The 23779-nt window shown below is 44.0% G+C and overlaps 1 protein-coding gene across 4 annotated transcripts in view; it reads left to right on the top strand.

Annotated features, from left to right (window-relative positions):
- Positions 1-23779, top strand: part of PIBF1 (progesterone immunomodulatory binding factor 1) — a 190580-nt gene that overhangs the window by 78398 nt on the left and 88403 nt on the right. For all 4 annotated transcript variants that reach the window (XM_006278351.4, XM_059721480.1, XM_019488572.2 and 1 more), the window contains exon 11: positions 22482-22647. In XM_006278351.4, coding sequence (XP_006278413.1) covers positions 22482-22647 — 166 coding nt within the window. The remainder of the gene's footprint in view (positions 1-22481; positions 22648-23779) is intronic.

Here is a 23779-nt window from a genome sequence, read left to right as displayed (position 1 = left end):
CGGCCCGGCGGGGGCCGATCCCCGCTGCCCCCCTCCCTGCCTCATGGCATGTGAGGGGCTCCACACAAGCCCTGCAAAGCTGGTGAGTCCTGTGGTTTTCCTTTTTATTTTTTTCTTAAAGGGCCGGATGTGGGGCGGGCGGCGCAGCCATGTGGGGAAGGTCGGGGGGCTCATGGCAGAGCCCCCCATGCAGTGTCAGACAGTGGGGGGGCAGCAGGGATGGCCCCCCCCACCTGGCAGCACCAGGTGAGTGGGGCTTTTTTTTAAAGCACCGGGAGCTGGGGCAGCCATGGGGGAACGGGCGGGGCTGGGGGCGCTAGGGGAGCAGGCAGGGAATGGGGCTTGGCAGGGGTCCCCCAGAGCCCCCTTCCCCCTCCTCCAGCCCCCCTTCTCCTGCCCCTACTTACCAGCTCCGAGTCCGGCTGCAGCTCCCTACTGCAACCACCAGGGACTGTCCGAAGCATTGAAGCTCTCCAAATCTTTTCTGAAGATTCGGAGAGCTTCGAATCGATTCAGACCTTTTAATTGGTCCCCAGATTCAATTCAGATTCAGAGATTCAGCCACCAAATCGGGCCGAATCTCCTCCAAATCAAATCACTAGCCAAAGCTTCGCACAGCCCTCAGTCCCACATTATCCTGATTAAGGTGTTTGACTTGCCATTTAAAATACTACTGGATTGATATTACTACATTATTTTAGACATGTCTTTTTTTCTAGACATGTGCATATGTAATATGCATTTAATCATTTTAGAAACTGGCTCCTGGAATTTTCTTTTCTTTTTTTTTTTTCAATACATGTAGCAGAAGTGTCAGAGCAACCTCACTGCACGTGTACAGGCGCCCTAAAATACCTATTTAACATGGTGTTGGAGAAGCAAGAAGAAAGTCTAAAACACAAACACAGTCTTATTAGTAGGTGAGAGAAGGAGAAGCAGGAGCAAGGAACTTTTGACCAAATATTATCATGGTCTGGGAGAAGCCCTAGAGAAATATATCATCTTGTTAATAGATTTTATGGAAGTGAAGAAATAAAGAGATGTTCATTCATGTAAAAATGAATGAATCTTTCTAACTTGAGTTTATATGTCTTCTGCAAGAGTCCCACATTCCTCACCAGTAGACAGAGGAGTAGAGTTCCCATGTTATTTCCTAGCAGCCAAGAAGGATGAATAGAAATATGTGCATTATAACATGCAGCTGAAATCTGCAGCAGGGCACATTAATTTGTGCTACACATGAGTCTTGAGGTCTGGGACATCATGGAATGCACAAAAAAGCATTAAAAACATTGATTTTTATAGAGTTATTTCCTTTGTGGTATTTTCACCCAAACGTTATGCTAGTGATGACTGAGGGTCTGCAAATAGCGCAGTGATTTGCTTAGCATATTTCAAGGAGGTATCAGTAGCATTATTTAATTGAATTTAATAAAAGAAGATGCAAGCCAGCACCAGGAAAATCCTAATGAATGTCACCTTAGAGATTGTGGGATAGTTACACAAAGGAAGCTATGACATTTTCCATTGTTTGCAACGTTTTAAATTTGATTTGGATAAACAGAAAATGTGTAATGGGGAGAAATCTTGCATTGGTGAGGGGAATGATTAGAAGAGCCGTAATAGGGATTTTCATTTCTATATTGTGAGATTCGATACGGAATTCCCCGTGCAAGGTATCCAGGGACCTGTTTTACATCACTTTTTTAAAATGTTTTGCGCTTCAGGACTTACTGCAAAATGGAACATAAGCCATTAAAAAGGTATGTAATAAAAGGTAAGTATTAATAATAATGTTGTCCTTTGTACATAGTTCTAATAGAAGAAATGTTTTCTTTATTTTTTCTTTGCAGTTCAGCAACTTAATATTTATTATGAAAAGTGAGGACAAACTTTAAAAATATCTGAACTTTTCATACACAGAAATTTGTCCCAGCTTTTCTATGGGTCTAGAAATTTGACAGCAGGGGAGCGTCCCACTGCTGTCCCACCACCAAGTTCCAGACCCATGGAAAGCCTCATGAGCCAGATGACACAGTGCTGTGGGCCGTATTTGGCCCATGAGCCAGCAGCTGAATTCCCCTGTATTAGAATGATAGTCCGTTTCTATGGAGATGAATGTTCAGATATATTAAAATACATATACCTTGTTTATCCTCATCTAAGGTGATGCAAGTACATTCATCTCTTGTATATTTGGGACATCACACAGCTGACAGACTGCTGAAATATTGTTATAGTACAGTATACAGTATGCATATACTATATGAGTTTTGAAGTGCTAAAAGAGATTTCCACCCCCACTTCCTGATGTAAAAAATGGTAGTTTCTTTTGGTGTCTAGGACCATAACATCTGAAGGTTGTTTAGAATAAAAGTTAAACACACACTCTGGGAAAAGGGGTTGGGGAGCAACTAAATACTTCTGAACTAGTGCAAAAAAACCCTAAATTTCTCTTTTCTTGGGTAAGAGAACTCAAATATGTTAGCTTTGTTTGGCTCAATCTTAAGTATAGTGTTTATTGGTACAGCGCTACAATACAATATTTATGTATCTTGAGTGTTTCTGAGAGCCTACATTATATTAATAGCAATTGAATTGCAATGAAGATACCTTCCCTAGTTGGCTGTTCCGGTTTCCTTCAGTTTTCCTTTCATTTTAATATAACTTTTAGAAACGTTAGTTTTAATTGCATGCTCCAGGTACTACTCCTAAGAAAACATTAACAAGTAACTGCTTTCAAAAAAAATTTTTTTTAAGTTTAAAAAAAACAAGTCCCCAACAAATACATAATTTTATTAGTTATATTTAGTTAAAAATGGTCACATTATTTTCTATTTGTTTCCTCTGATAGGAATGGGTCTAAAGGCTTCTTACATAAGTTCTTCCCTAGTTGACTTTAGCAATGTGGTTTCCAAATGCTCATATTTCTTTTTGATGTTATCTTGAGCATATTTACTGCTCCCACTTTTGTTCCTTTTCAGGTTCCATGTAGAAAAGTAGCTTTAGACCTAGGGGAGAAATAGACTAGGAACTGTCAAAACTCCTGAAGTCTAGACCCTCATTTAAAACCCCAACACTCCAGGGCTCTGTAAAGAGTACATATGGGGCTGTATGTTAACTGTTGTTTAGTTTTCTTTTAATTATTTAAAGCAAAAAAATCCACAGCAAAATATTTGCAATAGCAATAGATTTTACATAGATTACATTAAGCCCATAAAAAAAAATGAAAGCACCAGTTACATTCCTTCTGGTATATCTGTTTGGTTTAAATGCCGCCTTTTATCTCTACATAGTTGTTATGGCCCTATTTTTGCCTTAACAAGATAACCTAATACTGCAGTATACTGTTTATTTTATTAATCACATTGCATGCCTTATTTGATCATGACATGAGAGATGCATTGAATTACTTTAAATGCATGCTTTAGATTCCTATAGATCCATATTACAGTTGTTGAACATACCCTGCATTTTTAACCAAGCAAAAAAATTGCTCACATTCAAATAAGAGCCTGCTTCCAAGCCAAGAATGACAGATGCTGTTACAGCTGAGAAGTGAAATGGTTTAGGAAGTAACTCAAACAGCAGTTAACTTAGGTCAAAGCAAAAAAAGTTAATTCCAGATTCCTTTACCAAGTCTGGAGGTAAAGCTATTTGAAGTATTAATGATGATTATATAAGCTGTCAAGTCTATTCCAGTTCAGTAAATTTGTTTAAAAAAAATTATAATAATAAAAAAAATCTCTCTCACACACACACACACACACGAAAGATCTGAATCTCTACCTCTTTCCTCACGTTCTATCTATTTCTTACATCCCCAGGTTTTTAAAATAATGTTAGAATGGATTTTGTTATTGCTTGTATCTTTAAATCCTACAGCATGTGTAAGTGATAGTATACCAGAGGAGTGGAGAAGAGGGGAGTTGGCGGTATCATAAGCCAAACTTTTGTGGCAGTGGTTTGACTGTACTGTGCCAAAGCAGCATATTTGACCTATTTTAATGTCGACATGATCAGCAAGAGTCTTCAAATTCATTCCATGTGATACGTAGGATAAATTGAACATAAGAGATTAACCATCATTTTTAACAAGTATGAATGGAAAAGATAAGGGGAAAATATTTGGTTGTTTTTAATATTTAAAAGCTTTAGAATAAAGCACTATGTGTAGGTATAATTGGGCGCTCTCTCCAGCAATAATGGATTAAGTAGTACCTTGAGTTTATTGAATATGTACCCTTAGATTGTAAGAACTAAGATCCTCCATCAACAAGCTCTTAATGAGCAGTCTCTAGCTCCAGTAATTCAGATTCACAGTGAGACTGGAGAATGTTCAGTATTTCCCATACCTCAGAAGCTACCTCAGAAGGCTGCCATCAACAAAGAAATCCAACATTGCTTCAAATGTGCAAGAGCAGCCTTCAGGTGCTTGAGGAAATTGGTGTTTCAAGATAGCGATGTCATATCCAAAACCAAACTCATCATTTATCAGTACAGTTCTGATCCCCATCTTACCATACAGAGCTGAGATTTGGACAATGTACAGGAGACACCTCAAGTCATTAGAGAAGTACCATCAATGCTGCTGCACCCACCTGGACTCATATAGGCACTTCCTAGTGGCCTTAGAGTGCACATCCGGTGCTGGCCACAGGGTCACATTCACCCCCAAGGGAAGCCCCAACACTTGCCTGCCATGACTTGATCATCTTTTCTTCAGTGGTGGGGCTCCTCCTCGGGGTTCCTCGCAGGCTGAGTGGTGCCCTTAGAGGGCATTCTCAGGGCTCCACCTCCCCTACACCCCAGCCATACGCCAGCCTTTAGGCCAGCCAGATGATGAGTCACTGGCCAGTCCCTAGATGTTGTCACCTGCCCTCTTCTCTCCCTGCCTGTCTTCAGCATCCTTTTGCCCTGGATGGCTATGGGACACAGGACTGCCCTTGACACTGTGTCCACTCACTGCTTGAGGCGTAGCGGTTCTCTGCACTGCCTCGGCTTTCCCGTCTTGACCCGGAGGGTCACTTGAAAGCTCTCTCCTTCGTCTGGGGTCTACAGCCTCCAACACAACAACAACAAAAAAGAAGAAAGGAATAATTGGGGCACAGGTCCTCAGCCCACCCCACTCACGGATCCGGCATCTATGGCCCTCAAGGTCCCTTGACGCCGTCTTTCTTGGCTCAGCTAGTCTGCCGAATCAGGTGATTGCTTCGCTCAGTGGAGCCAGGACCCCTCCTGTGGGTCTTCATCTGGCCCCCTGCCGAGCTGATAACACAGCCCGTGTGCAGCCCGGGGAGCAGCCTTGCCATCTGGCTCCTTCATTGCTGCTCCCTCCTCCAACTCCCCATGGCTGGCTTTTAAATCAGCCAGGTGGTGATTCTTGATTGAGTCATTGGCTGGCGCCGTTCCCAGCTGGAATTAAAAGCAGCTGATGAAACGCGTTTGTTGGTTCGTCTTGGCACGGTTCTGTTCGTTCTGTGGATAGCAAGCATGCCCCATCTTCAGGGTTTTTCCCTTCCTTTCTTCGGGTGGGTCAGCCCTGCCTCGGGTCCCACTGTGGACAGGTGCTCCAGGGCCTCCGCTTTTGTCCCCCTGGGACAGCTGCCTATGGAAGATCCTTTAAATCCAGTGGGATGAGATGCACCAACATTAGCGTCCTCTTGCAAGCAAACACCACAGGCGTTGAGGTGATGATCATCCAATATCAATTTCACTGGGCTGGCCATGTCATCCAGATGTCCAACTCCAGACTCTCAAAGCAAATTTTATTCTCTCAGCTCATCCAAGGTGTACACTTGATGAGGGCAGAGAAAGTGCTTCAAGGAAGTCCTCAAGGCCAACTTGAAAAAAATGTAGCATTGACATCAACTCGTGGAAGACTATCACTCAGGACTGGCCCAAATGGAGGAAGACTCTGCTGCAAGGATCTCAGTACTTTGAAACTTTACAACCATAGCAAGAGATGGAAAAGTGGGAGTGGCAGAAACAGCGTGTCACAGACCAAATAAAAAATCTGGAGCCTACCACCCCATACAGAAACACATGTCTGAGTTGTAGCAGAGTCTGTCAATCCCAGATTGGCCTCATCAGCCATCTTCAGACCCACAAATAAGACAATCATGGAAGACAATCATCCTCGACTGCAAAGGATTGCCAAAGAAGAGCACATATAATGCACTTTACATAGATTTTACAGTCAGACTTTTTTACTACATTTTACTTGTATGATTTTTAGATTCTAGAACACATTTAAATTAACCTGCAGTTTTCCTAAGTGGGAAAAATAGTTCTAAATTAAGGGGAAAAAATGAAGCCTCCATTTAAATTGCATTTAAAAAGGAAATAATAAAATCTTTGCGTAGTCTCTCAAACAGAACAATTACAGACCAGACTGTGTAGCCCAGTGCAGAGGCCAGTTTTTTGGTAGAAAAGGCCACAAATCAACCCACCCTCTCTGAGTACCATTCCTATCCCTTTCCCTTACCTAATCTGCTGCTACCTGTCCTGTGCTCCCTTACTAAGCTGCTGCTCTGCTTTCTTGCTTCCTGCTGTGTGCAGTTCTGTTTATTTTAATCCAACAGAACCAGGTAGTTAAATTTGAGGAAGAGCAACCAAAACCAGGAGAAAAATTAAATCTACAAGGAGAAAAAAAGATTACTTAAAAATGTAGCTGTTTATTTTTGTTGTTGATTTTTTTTTTTGCTCACTCTTTTTTATGTAACTGAGTTGGACATAGAATGATATTGAGTCATATAATAAGTGTAGGCCTTGAACAGACTATGATTAATGCAATGGTGCTCAACCTTTTTGGCCAGAGGGTCAGATGACCAGTGCCCAATCACTCCCCAGGCTGGATTCAGAGGGGCTTTTAAAAGGATTTTAAAAAGGCCTCCGATATGGTTTCCCATGATGCCCTTATAAAAAAAAAACCGGGGGTTGTGAGCTGGCAGAGTCCACGGTCAGGTGGGTTGAGAACTGGGTAAGGGGTCGAACTCAGAATGTTAGTGGATGAGTCTGTATCATCTTGATGGGAGATGGCCAGTGGTCTCCCGCAAGGTTCAGTTCTTAACCTCATGCTGTTCAATATCTTTATCAGGGCTAAAGAAATAATACTTCCTCTGTACTCAGCACTAGCGACACCCCAGCTGGAGTACTGTGTCCAGTTCTGGATGCCACACCTCAAAAAAGATGTAGAGAATCTTAAAAGGTTCCAAAGAAGGTCCAGAAGAATAATTAAGGACCTGAAGGACAAACCTTATGTGGAAAGACTAAGGCGTCTGGGGAAGAGAAGACTGAGGGGAGAGTCAGTGGCTGTCTATAAGTATGTAAGGGGTGAATGTCAGGAGTTAGGAGTTTAACTGTTCACTAGAGCACACCAGGGGACAACAAGGAGCAATGACCATAAACTGTTAGAGGAAGGTTTCAGGTTGGATGTAAGGAAGAACTTTACAGTAAGAGTGACCAGAATCTGGAATAGACTTCCCAAGGAGGTAGTGCAGCCCCCTAGCTTGCAAGTCTTCAAGAGGACACTGGACAGACACCTTGCTGGGATCATTTGACCTCAGCAGTATTCCTGCCCAGAGCAGGAGGATTGGACTCGATATTTCAAGGTCCATTCCAGCCCTAGATTTCTATGAACATGGGGAGGGGTTGGCACCCTCGCCCCTTCTTCCTCCACCCCCCTGTTATCTGGCTTGGTCCAGCCCAGACAGGACCCTGCTGCCACCCAGCTGGAGCCTCAAATACTCTTCCCTCTCCCACTTCAGGGCTTTAGGTTGCTTATTATCTGCAGCCTGCTTCCTACACCTGTGGACAAGTAGCTAATTGATTAATTGATGAGTCATTAGGCCACCAGCTGTTTTCCTCTAACTCCTGTCCCCTCTGTTCTTCCTTCTTTCACAGCTGTCCAGTAACAGGCATGGGTTCCCTGTTACAATCCCCTTTCTATACATGTTGATTATTACAGATAGAAATATTTTTCCTTTGGTCTAGGAGTGTGAAGTGAAATCACTGTTTATCAATACAAATCGAATCTTACCAAGCCTACATATATGGTTTGCATAAAGATGCTAGGAAAGTAGCTCATTAAGTTTAGAGGAGCCTCCAAGGCCAACAGATAGAGAGTGAATTGATGAGAGCAGTAGTACACTCAGACTACATCCAAGGTTCATAACTAAAACAATCTTGGAATTTCATTTCAATCAAGTTCATTTATCTATGGTTTTCTCAAGCCCATTCTAATCAAGGGGAAATTAGATGAAATATTCTAAACTTTAGAAAAGTTCTATCCTTTTTGCTTCAAAGGACAAGACCCTTTAATTCCTCCGTTAGGCTATTTGTAACATTTGCCAAATATCTAAAAGGACACTTTTTTCTAAAAGAAGGATCTATAGGTTTTGGGGGGAAATTGGATGATATTTTGAAGTAAGCACACTAAACTTATTTGATAGTGTCCAAAGCTGTTCAGCTAAGACACGCTAATAAAATTGTTGCTTAGTCTTCTAGGATGAAACATACACACATGGACAAGCACTCAGAGATGAAAAGTTACTTCAGTTCTTTCTTAAATGTTGTCTGCAGTGTATTCCAAGAACAACTTCCCTTCTCTCCTACTTTGCAATCTTATTATACTAGAAGATCTCTGGTAGAAAGTAACTGAGTGATGGTTAGTCCAGCACCACCCTTTATCATCAGTATAGACTGTAGGAGTAGTCTTTGCATATATATTAACAAACTAGATACTATTTTACAAAATTCTCCATTTTAGAATATAGGGTGCATATATCCATCTAAGGTAGGAAATACTGACCTTGGAAAAACTCCACTTATTTTATAACTAACTTTCTTTGGTTGCCTTGAAGTTGCTCCTATTGTGAATAGCAGTCACTTGATTTGCTGAATCGAGATTTTCAGAACCAGTACTTTCTGTTAATTTATGGGTCAGGATTGCTTCCAGGGAAGTCCTTTCATTGACATGAGGGTCAGAGACCCATCTGCAAATCTTCAAAAGCTGCAAAACAGAAAAATCTGCTTTGCAACAAGCGGCTTAAAACAAAGCTTCTAAGCTTTGCTTCTTCAAAACAGATTTTGCTAAACCATATGCAAAAGTCCTGTATATTTAATTACTTGATACACAGCAAATGCAACATCTGGCAAGAACTCATGTTAAATAATGTTTATTCTTTCAACTTTTAAGCAGTACTTTTCTGGAGCTCTTTAATACCAATGTAAAACAGAAATATTGTATGTTTGAGTCTGTCATCATCTGGGGAAGAAAATTTTCAATAAAAACAGTTGCTGTAGAGAAGGGGTTTTCAGTCTTTTTTAACAAGTGTACCCCTTCTGCCACAAAGCTTCAGTTCATGTACCCCTTTATATTGTTTTCTTGTTTCTAAGGGGCGGGTGGGTGCAGTTCAAAGCCCGGCAGTGAGGGAAGGAGTGGGGCTGGGGCAGGTGCTGCACAGCCAGAGTGGGGCATAGGACAGAGCTGCAAGAGCAGCTCTTCTGGGGGGTGCACAGGGAGGGGAGGGCGGCTCCTGTTGCCGCACGCACCCTGGTAGGGGCCCGGGAGGCATGTGCTGCCCTCCCCCCCCCCGATCTGTGCATGGGTGGAAGCAGCAGCTGCTGCCCCAAGAGCCGTGCGATGCCATGTGCCTGCTGCAGCCTCGTAGCTGCATGCACACAGATGCAGATGAACACAGACACATGCAGATGCCCACACAGAGACACGCACACATACCCCTAGCAGGAGAAGGAAGGGGCTGCAGGGGCAGGGCGGGGGGGACAGTTGAGACCCCCACAGTGCAGGAGGGAGTGGGGCAGGGGTGAATGGGGCTCGGGCCAGGCCAGCTCGTGTGACAGTGGGAGCCCAGTGGCATGTCCAAGAGCTGACAAGGGAGTGGCTGGGAGCAGGGCAGTTGCCGGAGCTCCACTGGCCTGCAGGAAGAGCAGTTGCACTGCCAAAGGTACCCTGGTGGGTTAACAGGTCTGGGAGCAGATTAAATCAGGCACTAATTCAATTTATAATAACCACTTTCAGGCACCTGCACAAACATTTGCCACCACTGAGCTGCTTTCCTATGGCCTCATGCCCAGCCAGTCGCGTGCCGCTGGGGTCAGGCGCAGAACACCCCTCTTCCCTCTGCCATTCAGACCTTTGCGGCCCTGGTAGCGGCCAATCAGGAGAGTGAGCTGGGGGGGCGGGCACAGAAGCACCGTGGTGTTACCATGGGGCCAGGGGTGCCCAACACATCACTCCCTCTTCCTGGTGGAGATGCCACTGCTGTGCCCAGGTGCGCGCTCTGTCCCTGTCTGTCCGCACATACCCCCCTACAACCTTTCGAGTACTTCTGGGGGTATGTGTCCCCCCCATTTGATCACCCCTGCTGTAGAGGAATTTTTAATAGTTAGCCATATCTAGTAGTTGAACGATTCATATTTACCTGTTTTAGTCTAATCTTCTTAGAGCTTGAAATAATTATTCTTCCATTTTTTTCTCTTGTTAGAGATATTTAAAAATAAATTTGTTACAGTATCATGCCTCAGCTTTTGTTTTTTAAATCTTGCTAAAATTAGTACTATACATTTGATTCTCATTAAAGAAAAATATGAACTAATAAGGTTCTCGGGCCTGCGCTGTTCAACGTTTTCATCAGTGACTTGGACGAGGGGGTGAAAAGCACCCTGTTCAAATTCGCAGATGACACTAAGAGGTGAGGGGAAGTGGGTATACTAGAAGGGAGGAATAGGCTGTAATTGGACCTAGACAGGTTACAGGGGTGGGCGGATGAGAACAGGATGGGTTTCAACACTGACAAGTGCAAGGTATTGCACTTGGGGGGGGAAGAACCAGCAGCATACCTACAGTCTGGCGTACTCCCTTCTTGACAGTGCAGAGGCAGAAGAGGATCTTGGGGTCATTATTGATGCCAAAATGAACATGGGCCGATAGTGTGGGGACGCGGTCAGAAAGGCCAACCACACCTCTTCATGCATCCACAGAGGCATCTGAAGCAGGTCCAAGGAGGTGATCCTCCCCCTCTATGCAACACTGGTCAGGCCATAGTTGGAGTACTGCATCTAGTTCTGGGTGCCACACTTCAGAAGGGATGTGGACAACATGGAGAGGGTCCAGAGGAGGGCCACTTGCAAGATCCGGGGGTAGCAGGGCAGGCCCTATGAAGAGAGGTTAAGGGACCTGAACCTGTTCAGCCTCCACAAGAGAAGGCTGAGGGGGGATCTAGTGGCTGGTTACAAACTAGTCAGAAGGGACCAGCAGGCATTGGGGGAGTCCCTGTTCCTCCGAGCACTGCCAGGAGTGACTAGAAATAATGGTCACAAGCTAGCAGAGGGTAGATTCAGACTAGACATCAGGAGGCGCTACTTCGCTGTCATAGATTCATAGATGTTAGGGTCGGAAGGGACCTCAATAGATCATCGAGTCCAACCCCCTGCATAGGCAGGAAAGAGTGCTGGGTCTAGATGACCCCAGCTAGATGGTTATCTAACCTCCTCTTGAAGACCCCCAGGGTAGGGGAGAGCACCACCTCCCTTGGGAGCCCGTTCCAGACCTTGGCCACTCGAACTGTGAAGAAGTTCTTCCTAATGTCCAGTCTAAATCTGCTCTCTGTTAGCTTGTGGCCATTATTTCTTGTAACCCCCGGGGATGCCTTGGTGAATAAAACCTCACCAATTCCCTTCTGTGCCCCCGTGATGAACTTATAGGCAGCCACAAGGTCCCCTCTCAACCTTCTCTTGCGGAGGCTGAAAAGGTCCAGTTTCTCTAGTCTCTCCTCATAGGGCTTGGTCTGCAGGCCCTTCTCTGGACCCTTTCCAGGTTATCCACATCCCTCTTGAATTGCGGCGCCCAGAATTGCACGCAGTACTCCAACTGCGGTCTGACCAGCGCCCGATAGAGGGGAAGTATCACCTCTTTGGACCTATTCGTCATGCATCTGCTGATGCACGATAAAGTGCCATTGGCTTTTATGATGGCTTCGTCACACTGCCGACTCATGTTCATCTTGGAGTCCACTAGGACTCCAAGATCCCTTTCCACTTCCGAGCCACCCAGCAGGTCATTCCCTAGGCTGTAGGTGTGCTGGACATTTTTCCTCCCTAGGTGCAGCACTTTGCATTTCTCCTTGTTGAACTGCATTCTGTTGTTTTCTGCCCACTTGTCCAACCTGTCCAGATCTGCTTGCAGCTGTTCCCTGGCCTCCGGCGTGTCCACTTCTCCCCATGGTTTTGTGTCATCTGCAAACTTGGACAGAGTACATTTGACTCCCTCGTCCAAGTCACTGATGAAGACATTAAAGAGTATCGGTCCAAGGACCGAGCCCTGCGGGACCCCACTGCCCACACCCTTCCAGGTCGAAACCGACCCATCCACCACTACTGTTTGGGTGCGACCCTCTAGCCAATTCGCCACCCACCGGACTGTGTAGTCATCCAAGTCACAGCCTCTTAACTTGTTCACCAGTATGGGGTGGGATACCGTATCGAAGGCCTTCCTGAAGTCTAAGTATACGACATCCACCCCTCCTCCTGTGTCCAGGTGTTTCGTAACCTGGTCATAAAAAGAGACTAGATTGGTCAGGCACGATCTGCCTGCCACGAACCCATGCTGGTTTCCCCTCAGCATAATTTGTCCTGCCGGGCTCTCGCATATGTGAGCCTTGATAATTTTTTCAAAGACTTTGCCTAGGATGGAGGTGAGACTGACTGGCCTATAGTTGCCCGGGTCCTCCTTCCTCCCCTTCTTGAAAATGGGGACCACATTGGCCCTTTTCCAGTCCTCTGGGACTTGGCCCATGCGCCACGAGCGTTCAAATATTCCTGCCAGTGGCTCTGCAGTGATGTCGGCCAGTGCCTTCAGCACCCTCGGATGGAGCTCATCCGGGCCTGACGACTTAAAGGCATCCAGTTCTTCCAAGTGACTCTGTACCATCTCAGGGTCTATGCATGGAAGTCTGGTGCCTTGCTGCTGCCTCTCTACAACCCCAGTGAGAGACTTGTCGTGCCCCTCGCTTAGGAACACTGAGGCAAAGAACTCGTTGAGGAGTTCAGCTTTGTCCCCCCTGTCCGTCACCAATTGTTTCTGCCCATTTAGCAGGGGTCCTATTCCTCCCTGGGCCTTCCTTTTACTCCCTATTTATCTAAAAAACAATTTCTTGTTGTCCTTTACTTGGGATGCCATCCTCAGCTCCATGGTAGCTTTGGCCCGTCTAACTGCCTCCCTACAAGCACGAGCAGAGGAGGTATATTCGTCTTTGGTGATCTCTCCCTGTTTCCACTTTTTATGTGCTCCCCTTTTGGCCCTTAGGCTGTCCTGGATTTCTGCGGTCAGCCAGGGAAGCCTCCTGGCCCCTTTCCCTCTTTTACCCTGCATGGGATAAAAGAGGGAAAGGTAGGACAAGGCAGGTAGGATCTGGAACCAACTTCTGAGAGAAGTGGTGCTGGCTCCTACCCTGGGGGTCTTTAAGAGGAGGCTAGATGAACAACTTGCCAGGGTCGTTTGACCCCAGTACTCTTTCCTGCCATGGCAGGGGGTCAGACTTGTTGATCTGCTCAGGTCCCTTCCGACCCTACCAGCTATGAAACTATAATACTGTAAAAGGAACTGGAGAGTGAAAATGCCTTTTAAAAAGTTTAACAATCTCTATAACAAAATATCCTTAACATTTAAGAGGTAAAGAAGGTTTACATAGATTAAAGTTGATGTGCAAATGGCAATATATAAACTCAGTTTACAAAATCAACCAGATATACAGTGTTTCAGATTTATATTCACTAGTACAAGAACTCAAGAGCACAAACAGCTATTAGAATTGAGGATTGGAATTTACTCAGTGGGCAAAATGAGAACTGAATGCTTAGAAAGCATTAGGTAGTTAAAAAAAAAAAAGATTCCAATGAATTTTAGAACTAAGGTGCAGTAGGGTCCCAATCCTGAAAAAGGTTTCTGTCTAGTAGATGCCTGTGTTAGTATCCCTAAGTGACAGAATAGCTTCATCTGTAGTGAAGTTATAGCTGTATTACGTTATTTCTTATAAGATTCTGTTTTCATTTAGTTATAATTTTGCACAAATGTATGTGCTGTTTCAATTTCTGGATAGTAAAACTTTCTTCTATTATCTGTTCAGGTTCTTTGTACATCTTAAATTACAGAATGCTCACTTTCTTAAATTGCAGTCTGTCTGGAAGTACCTCTGATTTGCAGTAGGCATCCTGAAATTGCAAACTACAGATGCTACCCTGTGGTTTTCACAGCCCTAAGAGTTTTCACAAAAAACCTTGCTGCCATAGTGGCACACCTTATGAGAGAAGGTAATATAATCTTTTTAATTCTAAAAGACTGGCTATAAAAGGTGGGTCTCATCATAAAGTCACCACAGCTTATCTATTCAGGCAGCTGGGCCTCTGAATTATGAAAAAAAAATCCTCAATAAAAATAGTAATAGGCAACAGTTTATTGGAGTTCTCATAAACTCCAAATTCAGATAAGCATATTTTCCTGGAGACAGATTTCTCTGTCAAGATCACCAAGCAATGAAAATGAATTGCTCAATTGTAGTTGAGCACCCCCATTAAATGTCTGCACCATGTGTCATCCCGCATATTCATGATTTTGTTAGTCAGACTTCACGTATGTATGTTATAAGACGAACTCTGGTCAGTGCATCATCCTGTGAGACATCAAATAAATAGGTAAGTAAGGATCTCAGCTCAAATCTAATCAAGACAGAATTAGTGGTCAGACTACAAGAACACTTGGAAGTCAGTACTTGTCACAGGTACAGCTATTTATATAGCTACTAGTTACAGATACAGGTAAACTCACTTAGGGGTCCCCTTGGAAGCTAATCTGAGGGGGAAAGCAGTCCAGGATAGCTGATTGTACTTTAAAGAAACCTTACGGAGGGTGCAGGAACAATCCATCCTGATATGCAGGATGACTAGCAAGTATGGCAGAAGACCAGCTTGGCTTAGTAGAGAACTCTTCAGTGAACTAAAACACAAAAAGGAAGCTTATAAGCAGAAACTTAAACAAACAACTTAGGAGGGTTTAAATCAGGAAGGCCAAAGTGCAGTTGGAGTTGCAGCTAGCAAGGGACATGAAAGGTAACAAGAAAAAGTGTGAGTCCCTTACTGAATGGGGGAGTCAACCTAGTAACAGATGATGCAGTAAAGGCTGAAGTAGTCAATGCCTTTTTTACCGCGATCTTCACAGACAAAATCATTTCCCAGCCTACCGCACCTGGCAGTGCAGTTTGGGGAAGAGGAAAAAAGCTGACAGTGGCAAAAGAACAGGTTAGGGACTATTTGGAAAAGCTGGATAGGTACAAGTCCTTGGGGCTAGACGCGATGCCCCTGAGAGTGCTGAGGGAGTTCACTGCTATGATTACAGAGTTGCTGGCCATTATCTTTGAAAACTCATGGCAATTGGGAGAGGTCCCAGGCAATTGAAAAAGGGCAAATCTAGTGCCTATCTTTATGAAAGGGAAGAAGGAGGATCCAGGGAACTATAGACTGATCAGCCTTACCTCAGTACCTGGAAAAATCATAGAACAGGTCCTCAAGGAATCCATTTCTAGCGGTTGGAGAACATAATCAGGAACAGTCAGCAGGGATTCACCAGGGGCAAGTCATGGCTGACTAACCTGATAGTCATCTCACCATAGAAGGCAGTCTCTGTGGATTCAGGAAGAACAGTGGATGTGATATACCTTGACTTTAGCGAGGCTTCTGTTACAGTCTCCCACAACAGTCTCACAAGCAAACTAAAGAATGGCTCGATGTCTAGTTGCCAGCCAGTATCAATTGGACTGCCCCAAGGATTGGTCTTGGGACCAATTTTGTTCAATATATTCATCAGTAACCTGGAAGATAGGATGGAGTGCACCCCTCAGCAAGTTTGTAGATGACACCAAGCTGAATGGAATAATAGATACACTGGAGGGTAGGGCTAGGATTCAGAGAGACCTTGACAAATTAGAGGATTGGACCAAAAGAAATCTCACGAAGTTCAATAAGGACAAGTGCAAAGTCCTGCACTTAGAATACAACAATCCCCTGCATGAGTACAGGCTGGGTCCTAAGTGGCTAAGCAGCAGCCCTGCAAAAAAGGACCTGGGGCATACAGTGGACAGTAAGCTGAATTTGAGCCAATAGTGTGCCCTTGTTATGAAGAAGGCTAACGACATATTGGGCTGTATAGTAGGAGTGGTGTCAGCAGATCGAGGGAAGTGATTTTTCCCCTCTATTTGGCACGGGTGAGACCACATCTGTAGTACTGTGTCCAGTTTTGGGCCCCCCACTACAGAAAGGATGTGGACAAATTGAAGAGAGTCTAGTGGAGGACAACAAAAATGGTTAGGGGGCTGGGGGATGTGACTTCTGAGGAGAGGCTGAGGAACTGGGTTTATTGAGTCTGGAGAAGAGAAGACAGAGGGAATTTATTAGCAGCTTTCAGCTACCTGAATGGTGGTTCCCAAGAGAATGAAGTTAGACTATCTCAAGTTGCGGCCAGGGAAATTTAGATTAGATATTAGGAAAAACTTACTCACTAGGGGCACATCCACACATGCAGGCACATGCACTTGTAGCAGCTCAAATAGGACTGGCACAAATTTGAGCTGAGGATACACTTTGAGCCCAGACATGCACTTTGGTGTGGGGCATATTGAGCCACTTGGGGCAAAATAACACTGCTTGTCTCCTCCTGGATCTGCAGCCAGGAGGATCTAGAGCCTGGGACCAGCACCTCTGCTGGCCCCAACAGTATAAAGACCTGCCCTGGTGAGCAGCTCAGGACTGCTTGCCTTCGGAAGCTTCTTAGGCCCAGCCACTTGGTACTACCCCTTGTGCCAGGTGAACTGCAGAAGTAGCCCTAACCTGGAGCGGACCCTGCCCACTCTACCCACTGCAGCAGTTTGGCAGTGGGGGATGCTGCCTAGCTATGACCTGCTGCCACCTGAAACTGCATCCGCCCCCTTGGATCTGTGGCCCCATGGCTGTGCACCTGCCAAACCCAATGGGATGCTCCCACTCTGCCATCTGGGCAGCTGTTGCTCAGATGTGCTCCTTGCGGCAGTCTGCTTTGAACTGTCCAAGTGTGTCCTCTTGGCCCCAAATGGCCAAGAGGTCAGCCACCTCATCTGCCCTCCAGCTGGGTCCATGTTGTTGGCCCTGGACAGGCTTCTCTGGCTATGTCTTGCCACTTGTCTCACTGGGAAAGATCCTGGTGTTCCCAGTTTAAAAATTGCAAATTCTCTGATAAGAAACACAAATTCTCTCATTAAAATACCCAAAATAGTGTCCTTCCACTATTAAAATGAAATGCCACTATATATAGAGAGATAAGTTGGGCAATGTTCTATTGACATATTTACAAGTGTAAAGCAGTTTGGAAGCCTACCAGTGCCTCTATCATCATCATAAAATAAATTCTAATTATCTATACACTTTTGCGTTTACCTTTGGCTTTTTTGTCATAGAAAAATCAGAGCTATCCCTACCCCCTTCGCTCATCAGGATGTACAGCACTAATATGCCAGTGCCCTGCCCTGCCTTTGCTCCTCACTCTCAACCCACAGCCTGCCCCCCACCCCAGTCCCCTCAGTCCTGACCCACAGGGCCAGATATGTGGGTGAGGGGTTTGTGGGGATGGCTTGGGGCTGTGTGGATAGTGGGTAAACTGTGGAGGTGGGTCTCCCCACAATCCATGTAGCAGGGGCTGCTAAGGAGGGGTGGGTCCCCTGTCCCCTGCAGGGCACAGCCCCCCCCCCCCCCCCCAGCTCATGGACTGCCCCTTCACAGGGGCCACAGCTCCCCAAAACCCATACAGGGACCACATGCCCCCCCTGCAGGGGCTACAACCACCCACAGGGTCCACAGTCCCTTTGCTGGACCCACAGCCCTCCCATAGGACCCACAGCTCACCCGCACAGCAGCTTCAGCTGTTGGAGCACTCGGGGTCCTCCTGGCAGAGCCCCTGTGTGGCGAGGGACAGTGTGGCTCAGCCCTGGCCACCTGGCACCCAGTGTTGTCTGTGCTGCATCGTGTAGGCCTGCTGTGGTGCCGCATGACTTCAGGCAGCTCTGTGCCACTTGGGCTGTCACCTGGGTCTCTGTGCCGCTCGCGGGGACTGTGTGTTGAGCTGGGCCAGGTCCTGCCTGCATGGAACAGTGAGCAGCACAGGGCCCTGGGTGACAGCCTGAGCAGTGCAGAGCTGCCTGAAGCCATGTCGGGCTGGGCCCGCATGATGCAGCACAGACAGCACCAAGTACCAGGTGGCCAGGGCTAAGCCGCACTGCCCTGTGTCATGCAGGTGCTGTGCTAGGAGGGCCCCAAGTGCCCCAACAGCTGCTGCTGCTGTGGGGGTGAGCTGTGGGCCCAGCAGTGGGGCTATAGCCCTAGCTGTGGGCCCTGCAGTGGGCAGGCAGGGGATCCACCCCTCCCGAGCAGCCCCCACCCTCCACAGTCCCCTTCCCCCCAGTCCCCTGCACCCACACAGCCCTGGCTCCAGTCCCTCCCACCCCCAGTCCCTATTTACCTGGGGACCAAGCTTGGGTCCATGTCACTGCAGCCTGCACTGCTCCTTGCCCTGCACGGGCTGCAGCACCGGGGCAAGGGACAGCCATAGGTCTTGGTACATGCCCTGCTCCACTTTTTTTCTGCATGTTTTTTTAGACCTGGATATCCAGGTATCAAATTTTGAGCCCGTGCTACAAATACGCAGCATGGAGAATGTTTTTTTGTTCCCAGCGTGCCTCTTCCCACATATCAAACTGCTTTGAGACGTGGCAAGAGGCACATGCGGGCTTGTCTGGACATGCCCTAGGAGGATAGTAAAACACTGGAACTGGTTATTCAGCGAGGTTGTGGAATCTCCATTCTTGGAGGTTTTTAAGACCTGGGTAGACAGAGTCTCGGCTGGGATGATCTAGCTGGGGACAGCCCTGCTTTGAGCAGGAGGTTGAACTAGATGACCTTCTGAGGCCCCTTCCAACCCTAATTTTCTATGATTCTGTGATTTAGTGACCTATTTGGGGGAGGGGGGGGCACTGTGGCTATGAACAGGCATTAATTTCTAATACTGCAAATTTCTGAAAATATGCAACATTAGAAATTGTGCAAAAGGGGGGGAGTGTACAGGTGTTCTAGCCTGTAGCAAACTGGAATTGAACTCTGGCCTTGGGGAAATGTCACAAGTCACCTTAATCTGAGGAAGGCAGTGAGGGCAGCAGCTGCTGCTGGACTCTTTCCTGTCCCTGAGAGAAATGTAATGGAAAATAGATGCGCTCCAAAGAATAATTGGAAAAATACAGGTGGAAAAGTAGCAATAAGTTATTTAAAAGATGCCTTTTGAGCACGAGATTGTCTAGAAACCACTTGCCCTTAGGATGAAGTTATTGTGTACCAGTTGAGAAGAACTGGCATGATCTTCTAAGATCTGGCAGGACTGCTGATTGAGGAAAACGATTGAAACAATCACTCAGAATCTGATTGTACTTAGAAAACCAGGGTGAGATTTTTTTTTTCCACTTTTATTGCTCGAATAATTCCTGTCTCCAAATATAACAGTTACTTTTCCTTGTATGATCTATCTTATGTAATAAATCATACATCTGTTTTACATACCGTATTGTCTCTGGTGAGCGGTGATTTCATGGTGAAGGCAACTGTTCATTAAAAGCTGGAGAAATCCTACACTAAATTGATAACTTATTCCTTTATTTCATTGGTTCTCAACCTTTTCAGTTTCAAGGCACCGCTCAGAAAATGCCAGCTCTTAATTTCTACTTCAGAATTACAGAAAAATAATGGAGCAGTTTTTTTCTGTTTTAAAGAACTCGGACCACAACTATGGATTTCTTTTTGAAACTTCTGGGTTTATCTTGTGAATCACGTTTGTAAACCTGCAACACCCCTGAAAAAATCTCAGTTTTTTCAGAATCTTAGACCACATCACCCTAGTTGAGAATCACTGGTCTAATTTTAGAAAATCTTCAATTTAGGTAGCCCAGCAACACCACCACCACTGAAAAACATCTATTATATTCTGCAGGTGAAATCCTTATTTTATTTGGTTTCATTAAAATCCACCTGGCAATGATTTTGATATGTCATTATCTCTCTTTTCTCCATGCAGTTATGCTCATTTTTCCCTCCCTGCCTGATTTTTAAAGGGTTTACTACATATTTACTTATAACCAGGAGCACCACTCAGGTATCTTAATCTTTTCTTAACAAACCACACAAAGTGGTGCCAAGCCCTTTTCAGGATATTTTCAATACCACCTTATTTTTAAGATACGTTTTTCTGCTCTTCAGAAGTATCTTCAAACTGCAACCCCATCATGACTGAATTTCTTTATGTGATTCCTTATGTGAACATGTGTAGAAGGCACATCTACACACATTCATTAATGCACCATAATTATGGTACATTAAGTTACTACTAAACTTAATGCACCATAAGCAGCACTGCTGCATGGTTTTTGCACGCCACGCTAATGCGCAGTTGAATTAGTCTATTGCGCATTTAGTGTCTCGTGTAGACATGCCCAGAAATCATTTACAACTGCAGCCTAATATTAGATTTATTGCCAAGACTGTGTCACTTTTCCATTTGCATCAATTTATTCATCTTCCTGTTTTATTTCCAAAATCCCATTTTCCACTAGACAAAAACTTCACTTTTTTGTATTTCAAGTCTTATTCTGTTTTCTTGATTGCAGAAACTCTTACAGAAAGTCTCCTTCTCTTTTTGTTGACATATTAGCACTTGTAAGGGACAAGCTTTTTTTTTCAGAGGACATTTTAATGGCTATATCATTGTATTTTATTATGCTGCCACACAGCTGGAATACCTCTTGGCCAAATGTCAAAGCTTTTTTTCTTTAGAGGGCAGGCCCCTGGCAAATGTTACATTTGTTACACAATAAACTGTAAAATGCCATATATTCAAGCAATTTATTATGTGATAAAAATTTTGAACTAGCCTCAAATATGGTGAACTAGTCTCAAAGATGTTACTCAGATGTTGAACATCTTTTTGGTTTGTTTGTGTTGGACATACATTTGAATATGATTTATTACACAGGGTGATAGGGCTTGGCTCGATCCTCCAATATCCCAAGGTGCACTGGGAGGGTCAAACCATGGGAGGTGCAGATGCAGTGGAACTCAGACTTTTCCAGGGATACCTGGAATGAGTTTTGCTGTGAGGTCCACCCCAGCAACAGCTCTCCAGCTCCCCTAGCTAGCAAGTACTAGCAGCACAAGCTCACATGCTGTATTTTTCCCCTGCAGACTATGTGCCAAGTGAATGTGAAATCATGCACGTTGCTCAGTGTTTCCAACATGTGACAAAATTGCTCAGTACCCCTCATACTATGAAAATAACATCTGCCAGGGCCCTTAAATATTCCAGTATCTGAAATCTGTAAGGGAGCAACTTGAATCAGTCTTCCCTTTTGTTACACTTTGCCCTTAATGTGTCTACCAACTCAAATGCCAAAGTTTAAAGGAATGTAGTACGAACTGTTTAGTTAACAGTGGGCAAAACTACTCAATCCCATCTTCCAGAAAGGGCATTTCATACCAGTCTCTTAGATTTGGATCCATGTTTGTATATATTCAAAGGAAGAACAGTTATTTGGTTTTATAACTGGTTCTTGGAAATAATCTCTTGAAACACAACTCCCATTCTCACGTTTTCAGTCTTCTTCCCTGTTGTTCTGAATTAGTAGAGAACTGAAGGATAGTTGTGGTTGACTTGTCTGTTATGTCTTTGAATTGAGGGCAGGAGAACACGCACAGTGCAGCCTAATAAATACTGCTTTTCAGTTTACAGTGCAGTGCCTGTGAGGAGCATGCATGTGCATGCCTGAAGAATCAGTTACTACATTTTCTCTGCTTGCCATTTGTTTCTTTAGTACCCATGTATTCAATACAGCTGCAGCCTGTGCTTTTTCACTTAATACAGTTCATCATCTTCATGGCACGCTAAGTTTAATACTGTTGTTTTTTAACTAGCCAGCTATTATTTCCAAATATTAGTAGCAGATTGTTTAACCTTATCAATATTTATTAAACTTGCTACAATTTACATTTTTTCCTCTGTATACTATGTAATGAAATAATCTAATATGCTTCTTCTAGATCAAGGGTCAGCACCCTGTGGTCAGCATAGGCCACAGGCCAGTTATCAGTGCAGGCCAGAAGTCTCCTCCCCTCACTCCTTCCCTTTCCCCCAGCCCTTCAGGGGTCAGTTGTCAGATTCCCAGCCCCTCTGTAGCAAAGGTATGATCATATGCTGCAGAGTAGCAGGCTGTTGTGGGCTGGATTTGGCCTATGGGCCACAGGTTTCTGACCCCTGTTCTATATGTATATTTTTATTTATTTATTTTTTGGATCATAACCATTTTAAGTTTGTTTTTCTTTTTGTTTTGTTTTTCCTCACCTCCCAGGTACAGACAGTTGCAACTCAGCACAGAAACCAAGGTGGCTGAACTTCTCCATCAAAATAAATTAAAGGCCTTTGAGAGCGAACGTGTTCATCTCCTGTATGAAGAAACAGCCAAGAATCTTTCTCAGTGTCAATTAGAGTGTGAGAAATATCAGAGAAAACTGGAGGTATGCTATAAAAAGGCACTTTTACACTACCTGTATACATTAGATCATCAAATAAAATTGAATGTAACAGAATACATAGGGAAGTGAGATTGATGCCAGACCCTGTAGAAGTAGAATATCAGATTGAAGTTCAAGGTGACCAGTTCTTGTCTCCTGTAGAAAGTGATAATATGAAAAATAGCGCTGATACAGTTAACATTCTAAAACCATTCTAAAATAACTTTATTATAAAATTCTTCATATATAGAAAACTAAAGCATTGTTATTTCTGACTAATGCAATAGTTCCTAGCACTTATGTAGTACAACTAATAATAATTCCAAATTCCTACAAATAAAACATGTTTATACTACATGGTGTGGTAAAATATACTTCGAATACAAAAATGTTCATCTGCACATATCTTTTAATTTACTTTTTCTGTGCAGTTTCTATAATGGAATGTGCCATGCAAAATTATAGTTTTATATAAATATTTTTTCAGTATAAACTCAGTACAAGAGGGTTTTTTAAGTGAAATTAAATAATACTGTTCTACAATAGTAACCAAATATTTTAATCCTATAGAATATATGGCAAATATCCATGGTATAGAAAGTATACATGTATGTTATGGTATAACAAAAATTGCCTTTTAATTACTGAATTTGCTCTATGGCAGGTTCTTATATATTTTTACACTAGACCATGGATGACTCTTTTGTGCGTAATTCATTTTTTTTTAATATTAATATAAGAATAATTCAAAATGTAAAATGAAAGGCAGGATATTTTCTTATTTATAACCAGTGAGAGTATGAATATAGGAAAGAATCAACATTTTTCTCTTTTACACTAGCATGTTAATAATTTAAGAATAACATAAGTCTCTGTTCCAATGCTAAGGTCCTTTTGCTAGTATAGACTATTTATTCCTGAAAGAAAAAGTGAATAAAGTACTTTAGTACAACTGTGTATATCACAAATTTTGGAGACATAAATATTTCAGAACTAACATCATACCTCTAATGAGGTAACTTGGGTTGGAACTCTGTTCTTCAAGCTTAGTAACTAAAGAAATTGGAGAAGTCTCAGTATATTTACTGTTAGAATTTGTAGCAACTAATCCCAGTTACACGAGTGATTTGGAACC

This window comes from Alligator mississippiensis, chromosome 1 (genome assembly GCF_030867095.1).
Source record: "Alligator mississippiensis isolate rAllMis1 chromosome 1, rAllMis1, whole genome shotgun sequence".
NCBI classification, from domain to species: domain Eukaryota; kingdom Metazoa; phylum Chordata; order Crocodylia; family Alligatoridae; genus Alligator; species Alligator mississippiensis.
Note: the sequence above shows the minus strand (reverse complement) of the source record. Positions and strands in the feature narration are given on the sequence as shown.